At 32.3% G+C, this 10,968-nt stretch overlaps 1 protein-coding gene and 2 long non-coding RNA genes across 4 annotated transcripts; 1 reads left to right on the top strand and 2 right to left on the bottom strand.

Moving 5' to 3' along the window:
• Positions 1–1,521: 1,521 nt before the first annotated feature.
• Positions 1,522–1,992, bottom strand: LOC122300086. Its single transcript, XR_006239903.1, has 2 exons — positions 1,849–1,992; positions 1,522–1,763 (listed from the first exon to the last, which is right to left on the bottom strand). It is a non-coding gene; the product is annotated as an uncharacterized LOC122300086 (long non-coding RNA).
• Positions 1,744–2,551, top strand: LOC122300085. Its single transcript, XR_006239902.1, has 2 exons — positions 1,744–2,139; positions 2,264–2,551. It is a non-coding gene; the product is annotated as an uncharacterized LOC122300085 (long non-coding RNA).
• Positions 2,552–2,821: 270 nt separating this feature from the next.
• LOC122300084 (metal tolerance protein 1-like) lies at positions 2,822–6,064 on the bottom strand. Of its 2 annotated transcripts, none has more exons than XM_043110476.1 (2): positions 5,905–6,064; positions 2,822–4,224 (listed from the first exon to the last, which is right to left on the bottom strand). In XM_043110476.1, exon 2 carries the CDS (start codon positions 4,222–4,224, stop codon positions 2,968–2,970), a length of 1,257 nt encoding a protein of 418 aa, XP_042966410.1. In that variant the 5' UTR covers positions 5,905–6,064; the 3' UTR covers positions 2,822–2,967. The 2 variants fall into 2 exon arrangements, with proteins under 2 accessions (XP_042966410.1, XP_042966409.1); XM_043110475.1 differs by lacking the exon at positions 5,905–6,064 and adding an exon at positions 5,709–5,831.
• Positions 6,065–10,968: the final 4,904 nt, after the last annotated feature.

Genomic DNA, 10,968 nt, shown 5'->3' with positions numbered 1-10,968 from the left:
TATATTATATATAATATAGTATATATATTATAACATATAATAATATAGTGATAATATATATTATAATTTTATTATAGACTATAGTTATATATTATACTATATAATATAATATTATACCATATATATAATATAGTGAGGTATTATAGTATATTATAATATAGAGTGATATAGTATTAGTATAACTACTAATGCAATAGACTATAGTGATAATATATAATTATAAGTATATATAATTATTTATATATTATATATAATATAAAAAATCATATAAAAATATTTTAGACAATATAAAAAGTTATTATATATATATAAATTGGTCCGATTTGATATTAAAAAAATAAAAATAAAAATCCAACCGACTTCGATCAGTTTTAAAAAATTTTAAAATTAGTACCGGACCAAACTTTCAGACCAAAAATGAAACTGTACATTCCAAATGCGCAAATATCGTTCCCCTCGAGTGAATTAAAAGGTTGAGGATGCTCTAAAACTGATAACTACTCTTCTTGGTCTAAAATGGGACGAGATAACCTGATTATACAGCACTATTACATGTTACTACATTGTATCTGGAACTCTCAAATCTCAATTTTTTAGAAGACAGACAATGACAGCTTTATGAAGTGCTATTTTTCATGGCTAGCTATCAGACCAATCACTCTGTCACCTCTATTATGAGCATGTACCCTACTGTCCTATTGTCCTATAAGGCGATTTTCTTTTTCTTTTCTCTTTCCCTCTTCCAAGTTCCTCTAACATGCCGTAGCCGTCTACATTCTCACTCATCCAATTCTATTTCTAAATGTATAATCAAGTTGGAAGACGTTCGTACGTACGTTTGTGCTTAGAAGTTACAATCATAGTTTTGAATTTCGTTTTGATCGATCTGGCTGGAATTTTTGGTCCAGTATTGTATTAAATTAACTAAACTTTATTGTTTCATTTTATTTTAAATTTCGATCCATTCTTATCCATTTCAACTATTTTAGTCAAATTCCGGCTCCAGAATTGGCATTTCAGAATTACCATCTGAATTTTGTTTGAATTGGCATTCTGCTCTTATTTAATTTCGGATTATTTTTATAATTTTTTTTATGTGTGGATGGTATTTTTATAAATTTTAAATTTAAATGATATTTAGTTAATTCTAAAATATAAAATATATTTATATAATTTTATTTTATTTTGTAACTTTTAAGTATGCCCTCTCATTATCTCTTTTTTTAAAGATCATTATATTTAATAATTTTCTATTCTTTTTATTTTTATTTTTTTCTGTTTCTCAACTCAAATTTTTAATTTTTTAAATTTATATTCATTTAATAAATCTTTAATTTTTTCATATACATACACATATACATGATACACACTTATATATATGTGTATTTATTATATTAGTTGATATTTTATATATACATATAATTATTTATATATAATATCTAATTAATTTCAAAACAATATTTGTATCGAAATATTTTGTTCTAATATCTTAACCGAAATAAACCATATCAAAAACTTTGATTAGAACTCACAGCAGAAGCAGCAGATATATGTATGACAGAAATTTACAATGAAGACAAATTCAAACGAATAAAAAAAACCAAACCTCTTTGAAAACACCAAAACTTTACCTGATAATGTCCAAAAGAATCTTATCTTTGAAACTGTGGCCTCAATATCTCTAAAACAAGGACCTCTAGCCACACAAACCAGAAACATCATCTTTCTCAAGAAAACTGAGAAAAAAACCTTGGACCTGTCCTCTAGCGGTTGAGGAAAAAGAGGTTAAATTTTACACATGTGAATACAATAATACTAAATAACAGTTCTAAATGTTAGTAGCATCACCTCTATCTATTGGTAATGTTTCTAATCCTCAAAATTCACAAGGTGGAGCCTCTGTTTTAATTGGTTTTTGTCCAGTTTCTGCTTGCCTTCAAAGGTAATGTATGCGTACCCAGTTTCTGTTTCCATTTTGTAGAACATAGGAAGGTACAAAGTACCAGCTCACAGGTCTCGCTTATGCTGAGCTTATCATGGAGAAACTGAAACCCATCTCAAATGCGTGACTCTTGAAACTATTTTGTGGTAGACCCCAAGACTCGAGCGTCAGCTGATGCTGGATGCATTCCTGTGCTGGTAGCAACCCTGATTCCTTTCTTAGGGAGAGGGATACTCCTCTCTGCAAAATGAAATAAGGCAAACAAAAGAGGAAATAGAGAGAAACGAATCTGCTTGGCCTGATCTACAACTTTTGGTGCAGGTTATGAAGTACGCATGAGCTCCTGGACATGACATGAATATCAGAAACAACATCGGCATTCTATCATCAAATTTGTCGCCAATACGAGTGAGCGAGCTTCGGAGGTTACCATTTTTCTGTTTGTGACATGTTATTGTTAGAGAGCTTCTGTTCTTCGATCTAGATTTTCAGATTCCCAATTGCACTTGTTAACGTGACATGCACAACAAAAATGACAAGATTTAAGATGAAGAGTTGCGTTCATTTTATTTAATTATTTAATTATAACTGCTTCATAATATTTTCGCACTTTGGTGGACATAACCCAAGTGTCAGCCCTGTCGTGGAAGAAAAGAATTCGGTTTCTACTTTCAACAGTTGGACATATTGTGTGAACTATATGTATTTATACACTCCCTAGGTTAAAAGAAATTAAATATGCACAGATTACTTGGTAGACAACAACAAATCCACCATATTGGGGAATTGTGCTCAGACATTTTCATCTGAGAGAGAGAGAGAGAGAGAGAGAGAGAGAGAGAGAGAGAGAGAGAGAGAGAGAGAGAGAGAATCTGCCGCTAAAAGTAAATTCTAGTCCGCAAACTCTGAAGATATTTATACCTTAAGTAGACTGCAACAACTACTGCTAGGAAGTGCACAACGAAATTATTGATAACGATAGAAATATAATTTTTCCACTAATTATTTTCCATGCGAACCGCCCCCTACCGCTCTATCTGTATAGTTATATGACTGATGTTGTACTCCCTTTTGATATAATTTAGCACATTGTCCAGCACCAGGTCTGCATTTGCTTCTGGCATGATTTTGACATGGCAAGCAAGTAGGATCTTCCCCACCGTGATAGCCCATATATGGAGCTCATGAACGGCCACCACTTCCTTCATTTCTAATAACCCCTTTTCGAGTTTTGTTGCATCTATCTCTCTTGGTGTGCTCTCCATCAGGACTTCGAGTATGCTCCGGAGCATTCTGATAGTAGTCCCTAAAACAATTACCGAAAAAATAAGGGTGCAAATCAGGTCAACTATCTTCCACTCAGGCTTATACCATATAATTGCCCCTCCAATCATTACACCAATACTCTGGATAGAGTCCCCAAGTACATGGAGATAAGCTCCCTGGACATTTATGTTCTTTCCCTTCTTCTGTTTGGGTCCATTTGTTGGTTTATCTAGCAGTGGTTCAACATGATCGTCATGATGGTGTGCATGATCTTCATGATCATGATGGTCTGCATGATCTCCATGACTGTGATGGTCCGCAGGATCTTCATGACCGTGACAATGATCATCTTCTGGGTGCTCATGATGATGATGATGAGGAGTAGAAATTGTCATTCCGTGGCTGTGATGACCATTTTCATCATGTCCATGTCCATGTTCATGTCCATGTCCATGTCCATGGCCATGATCATGGCCCAATAAGACAGCCATAATGATATTAACCACAAGACCAAATGAAGCAACAATAAACATTAAAAAGCCATTTACCTCGCCTGTTTCATGAATCAGTCTAACAATGGCTTCATATACCAAAACCCCTGCAAGCAACCATATGAGTTGCATAGAAACCAAAGCACCAAGAATCTCAAGCCTAAAAAATCCATAGGACTGACGGGGAGTGGCTTCCCAGCCGGAAGCCCAAATGGCGAACAGTGAGATGGCAAAAGATGCAACATCTGAAAGCAAATGTGCTGCATCAGTCAAGATTGCGAGACTATTGGCTTTGATGCCACCAACTACTTCAACACTCATGAAGACAACACAAAGTACCACTGCAATTAAAAGCTTGCGTATCGAAGCTGATCTTTCTCTAGCATCCTTAGATTTGGATCCAGCATCCGAGAGTCCACAAGGTGCTTCCCCACAAAATTTACTCCCTCCAGTGCTTGTCTCTCCAGTAGGAACATCTATACTGATTTCAATAATCTGCCCAGGTTGAGAGTTGTGCTCATCCATCTGAAAACTCAGAGTGATGAGAATGCGTACATAGAAAGGGATCTTCAATACCATAATTATGCATATGAATATGCACTAAAGTGTCTGAAATTGTTCAAACAACAAAATCTTGCCTTTTCTTCTTATATTCGACCAGAAAACAAGAATATTGCTTAGAAAAATCATAAGCATGAGTAGAAGTTCAGGTTATAAATTGACCAAAGTATGGAGAATAGTATGATTTTTTAAACCACTGATGATTTAATTGTGCATGGAAAATTCCATACACCATATACTATCATCTCACTTGCATCCCAGTAAGTAAGATGTGACACATTTACCACCATTGAATGATCACTTATTACATGCTTCTATATTATCAAATGGCGATAAATGCGCCACATCATATATAGTGAGATACAAGTGGGATGGTGGTGTGGTGTATACTCATCCATTGCTGATGTTCTGTTTTGAATACCCTAGGTCTTGTTCTGGGTATTGTTTGTCTCTAAAAAGTGTATTTATACTAGTTTCAATGGTTATAAACACAGTTTTTAGAGATAATCAATGAGTCCTATATCCAAGTGAAGAGTCAGATTCAATCACCATAATTATGCACCAAGTTGCTTGAATCCTCTTGCGTTATGATTTTGAAACATTGCTTTTCACAGAGACCTACCTAATTGAGCTAATCATCGCTTCTTCATTTTATAAGCCAAAAAGGCAACATTTCTTTCCCCAAAGACCTACCTAATAAATCCTTATTATAGAACTCTGGAAACACCAAAATAGCCTAATTGCTAGCATTACCAGCCTACAATTGAATGCTAATCCATACTGATACATAAAAAACAATTGAATGCTAATTCATGGGATTTAGAAGCCATATATGTTATCTAGTGAACTCTACAGTCACGCTTTTTTTTTTTTTTTCCATTCTTTTTTTTTTTCAGTCACACTGTGGTCATCCAAATTTCAATTACATTTCCGGTCCAAGCAATTAGAAAAACACTAATGAGTACTTTATTTAGTTGTTATAAGAATGTGCCACTTAATAAAAATCCAAAATCTTGAATGCATTAGGAAATCCGCCTTATGATGTTGGGGTCACATCTTATATCCATAAAGCCCCCATCAACACCTCCCTCATCTTCCCCCCCCCCCCCCCCCCCCCCCAAAAAAAAAAAACAAAAACCAAAACAAGGATAAAGGAAATCTGTCACCGATTCCTAGCCATGATTAAACCCGGAGAAATATTATTGGAGAGATAAACACACTCACTGCGGAAAGTTAGTACCGAGACAGTTATTTTGGGAAAGAAGAAAATATACATTAACATTATCAAAACAACAGAGAGAAAAACAGATCCTATGGATCACCACTTGTTTCTAACGATTTTATATATCAGGCGGAAGATTAATCCCAACCGACTTCAAGAAAAATCGAAACCAAACACTAGCTGTATAATTTTACCAAGATTTGCTTTAATCAAAACGAAATCTCACCATAATTGAAAGAAGCAAACATAAACTGAAATTGGTACAAATACCAGACCCAGAATCACATTTCAGAACTCGTATAAGTAGTAGTGTACTGTAGTAGTGGTGATAGTCTATGAGTTGAAAGAAAATATAATCTTCACGACAGAAAATCGTAATAGTCTCATGATGATACCAAACAATAAAGGAGGGGGATACAAACCTTTGACTTTCGTCTGGTGCCAAAGATAAAGGGCGCTCTCTCGCTCTCTGGTTTCGATGAATCGATAATAAAGGACTTTCCGCATAAGAGATCCTTCTTTGTTTAAAGCATGGGAGTCGGCTTTCATGGTTCGCAATGATGGTTTTTCCATTTTCACGCAACCAGTCATTCCAAGATCCGGCCCAACAACCATTCAGTCCAAACATGACCGCGTGTCCATGGGCGAATTCGGAATTTTAATGATAATGTCGGTAACTCATAAGTAAATTAATTATACCTGATGAAGAACGTCTTTCACTTTCACAAAATATCTGATTTTATTCCTTTAAAAAAAAAATATATATATCTGATTTTATTTTATCTTATTTTATTTAATTATTATAAATTTTTTAAATTTTTATATAAAATAAAATAAATAATTTAATTCTTTTAAATTTTAATATAAAAATAATATATTTTAATAATATTTTATTTAATTTTCGATTTTAATATAAACTTATCTCGTACCAGCTTTGAAAACAAACAAAGAAAGGATGTCTACTTTAGGAATCGTCACATTGGATCAGATGTTATATTTTATCTTTTAAATAATTATTATATAATTTTAGAATAAGAGTGATTCTATATATAACTATAAAATATGTAAATTCGTGTAATTATTGTAAAAAATAAGGTCTATTATTAAAAAATTAATTTAATTTTTATGTGAATCTTATATTTTATTTATTTTTTTTAAAATAACTACATCTCAGTTACAAAATTTATAATTGTAAATATCTTTTTTTTAAATAAAAATAAAATGTGACAAATGAGAAATCATATGACAGCCGGCAATCCAATGACAAAATGCCAAAAGTTGTCCCACCACCCATAAGAACTAGTTTAAATAAAAAAATGAGGTAAGATAGTTTAAGATAATAGATAAATGTTAAATAAAATATTATTTTTTTTTAATTTAAAAAAATTAAATTGAGATTTAAAAAAATTAAATTGTTTATTACTTCAAAAAAACTCTTTAAAAATTTTCAAATTCTATTTTTTTAAAAATTAATTTCTAATATTTTGTAAGAGTGATTGGCCACCTTCGTAAAAGAACAATGCTAGGGTGCACGTGAAATGTGCACTCCAAGTATACTTACTACTGTAAAGGATTTTTTTTAAAGCAATTTTTAAGCATCTTTAATTTTAAAAAAATATAAATTCATTAATAATTATTATTTTTAATTATAAAAAAATATAATGAATGGATATATATTTTTTGAATAAAATGAATAGACACATTAAAGTCATAAAATACAAGGATGGTCAGGCTATCCTCAAGATCTTGTTCTAGGTGTGGTCCAACCACTCATAACACCACCGGGGTTGTAGGTACTGTGGTCATTGGGACTGGCCAGTCTGGCCGAGGCCACCCTTGCGCACTACCCGATGTCTATTCGGGGTCGTAAAGGCCGCTCCTGATAGCCATCGAGGTTGGTCATTTCCAATGTTGACGGCTCTAGGATGTTGGTTTTCATCCAAAACTGGATTCCTAGGGTGGTGTGATTGTAGTCCGATGTTCTACGAGGGTGGCCAACACAAGTCTGAAAAAAATTGAAGGGTTTTTTAATTTTACTATCATGGGTGGAAAGAAGAGGTAGTTAAAATAGTTGAAGGAAGAAACAAGGGATAGGGAAAGGCCGGAAGCATTTATAGAGGTGAAAGTGGCGCATCGGGTTATTAGTTAAATGGTATGTAGAGGTAAGTGAAATAGGGAATTTTGGGAACAGATATGTGTAGACTCCAGGGATGCTATTCTGTATTCACAAATGCGGAGACGGTCATCCCTTCCCCACACCCCGCCCCCACACATGCAGGGGAGATGGTTTCTTTCCCATCTTTGATTTCTTGTATTTTCAAAATTCCTTTTAAACATTTATTTGATGTGAAGGGTTTTGTTATGTGTCTTTTTCTTGTAGGGGCCCTTTTTTTGTGATACATTTTCGTGATTTATTTGTGAAAGTCTTTTTCTTAGAAGAATGCGTATTATCAAACATATTCTAAATGCATGAATATCCGATGTCATCAAACATATAGGCGTCATTGAGGTTATTCTTCTCAAATCTTTCCTTAATAAAATGATAAAATAAAAGTGGCTTCTTTCCGTCAGGCAGTTAACAAACAGTTTACAGAGTTTCTTTTAATGGGTTTTTTTTTTTCCTCTTCTTGTTGGTTTCTCTGCTGCAATTTCACATTAGACCAGCGTGCACTACCAAACAAAGTACTACCATCTAGAAAATTACTACACATGATGATTAGGAAAGTGGTAATATATGACACGACATGTAAATCTAATATGAATATTAAAGCAAATAAGTGGATTTGAAATTGATAAAAAAAATTTGGATTAAAATGAATTGACGTGATAAGACACAATTAATAAACGGATTAATTGTGAATCAACCTATGTAACACGAATATATTTATATTTTTCAGATTTTATGAATATTTAGTTTTATATGCTTTTTTTAATTTGTAGTTAGAATGTAATATTAATATTATTATTTGACAACTTAATATTCTAAATTATTAATTTTTTTTGGTTAATATGTAATTTTATTTTATGAAAATATTAATTTTATTTTATATATTATTAGTTTGGATATTGATAATAAAATATCCAAACATAAAGACACAATCTATCTAAAAATATTGTCATATATATTTTTTTTCATATATTACTCAAACACAAATATTTTTTAATTTTAAATTTTAAATTTTTTTTTTATCTAATCATTATAATTTTTCAAACAAAACATAACAAATAACGCTAGTTTTTTAAATTTTAAATTAAAAATAATTTTTAAAATTTTTTTAAAGATTTTTATTCAATTTTTTCTATTTCATTCATAATAATTCAATAAAATATATTAAACTTGAATATTTTTGTAAATAGAAGTTGTGGCCGAAGGGTATGGTCGAAAAGGGAAGTGATGTGGGTACTGATTAACATAGGGTGAAAATATCCAGCCGGTTTTTGGTAATTTTGTTGATTGTAATGACGATGACTTTGACATGTGGTCAGGTTAGGAGCCACTGGATCAAGTTTGAGAAGTCATCTTTTCATTAACGCTACTGCATATGTTCAACCTCGTCATCGTATGGAGTCTCAAACGGTGTGCAATCTTGGCCGTCAACTTTTATGGAGTTTTGAACAGGGTGCAGTGCAGAATATTTCAGTAAAAAATATAGTTATAAATATAATTGTATTAATTTATATATTAATATTAATTTAATGTGATTGATTAAAAAATAAATTTTATTAAAAATAATATTAATTTAAATTTTAAATATGAATAAATCAATATTGATACATAAATTAATACGTAATTTTATATATAATTTTATTTTTATATAGCAAAACTCATATCTCAGTTCTAGCTGCTCAACCTGAGAAGCTCGTATGTAGTCCTGAGAAAATTGTGTAATCTAAACGGGCTAAGCTATTAAAAAAGGACATTCTAAAAAAAGTTGTACTATTTCAAATTTATTTATAGGTTTAAAATATTTTTAAATACATTACGTTTGATTATAGACAAATTAAAAAATATTTTTTTAGTAGAAATGAAAATTATTTAAATTTTTAAAAATTATGACTATATATTTAAAAATTTGAAATTGTAATTATTTAAAAGTTGTATGATATTTTTGTCCATTAACATTCATTTTAAAATGATATTTTTCTCAAATATAATTTTTAATTTATTTAAAATTAAAAGTATTTTAATATGTAAAAGTCAAACAATCCAATTTTTTTAACACTATTTAAACACTTTCATTTTTATGACAAACCCAAACAGTCCCGGACTATTTTTTGCCGTGTTAGGCTTGGTTGTGCATTTTTACACTTTCATTGAATAAAGTAAAAAAAAGAGTCAAAAGTTGAGAGCTCATCATAGGGCGGAAAGGGGAATGGAAAGTTAATTTGATTAAAAAGATCTTTAACAGTGAAGAAGCAAAAATGATCCTCAGTATACCAGTCAGTCAATGTAATCAAGAAGACAAGTTGATTTGGGGACCATCCAATAAAGGGGTGTAAGAAGTGCCTACTTTCTACGGTTGGATAGAAATAGAAGCTATAAAGGCGAGTCTTCAAAGGAGGGGAAGGTACTGGATGGTAGACGGAGGAGCATTTGGGATTTAGAAGTGTCCAAGTGTGGTGAAGGTTTTTCTTTGGATGGTTGGTAATGATTTGTTACCTATGAAAAAAAAGCTGTTTAAGAAGAGAATTGTTGAGGATTCTTGTTGTCCAGCATGCTAAGAAGAAATTGAGACAGTGATGCATGTTCTTTGGGAGTATCCAGCAGCCAATGATGTGTGGGGTGATGACCAAAGTTGTGTGCAGAAATGGAAGAGAGCAGGGAGTGATATTCTGGATTTATGGGAGAGATTGATGTGAAAATTGCCTAAAACTCAATTTGAGGGGATAGCTGTCCAGCTAAGGAAAGTGCGGATGAGAAGAAATGAGGTTGTGCTTGAAAAGAGGCTTACTTGTCCAAAAAAGTTGCTGAAATCTGCAAGAGAAGGGCTGGAGGATTTTTAGAAAGCATAGAAAGAGCAGAAACCAAAAGCAATGTTTGCGGGAGCTAAAGTTAACAAATCTTGGGTGAAACCAGATGCAAGTTTTGTGAAGGTTAATTGGCATGCTTCTCTAGATGTCAAGAAGAGGTTAATGGGGATGGAGATCATCATTAGAGACGAGGAGGGTAAGGCACTGGTGGCAGTTTGTGGCTATAGAAATATGGTTCAAAAACCAGATATTGCTGAGTGTTATGCACTGCGGAAAGCACTGGAGATTTGCAGAGATCTTAATTTTCAAAAGGTGATTTTCGAAGGTGATGCAAAAGCTATAATCATGGCAGTACAAAGTGATGAAGAGAATATATCGTGCCATGGTCCTTTAATTAATGACATTAGACACGTCCTTAGAAATAGATGTGAATGGAGTATACAGTTTGCTTATTGAGATAGGAGTATAGTAGTTCAAACTTTAGCCAAGGCTGCTTTACAATTTGTTGAAGAAAG

This window comes from Carya illinoinensis, chromosome 2 (genome assembly GCF_018687715.1).
Source record: "Carya illinoinensis cultivar Pawnee chromosome 2, C.illinoinensisPawnee_v1, whole genome shotgun sequence".
NCBI lineage: Eukaryota > Viridiplantae > Streptophyta > Magnoliopsida > Fagales > Juglandaceae > Carya > Carya illinoinensis.
This window is presented reverse-complemented; position numbering and strand designations above follow the sequence as displayed.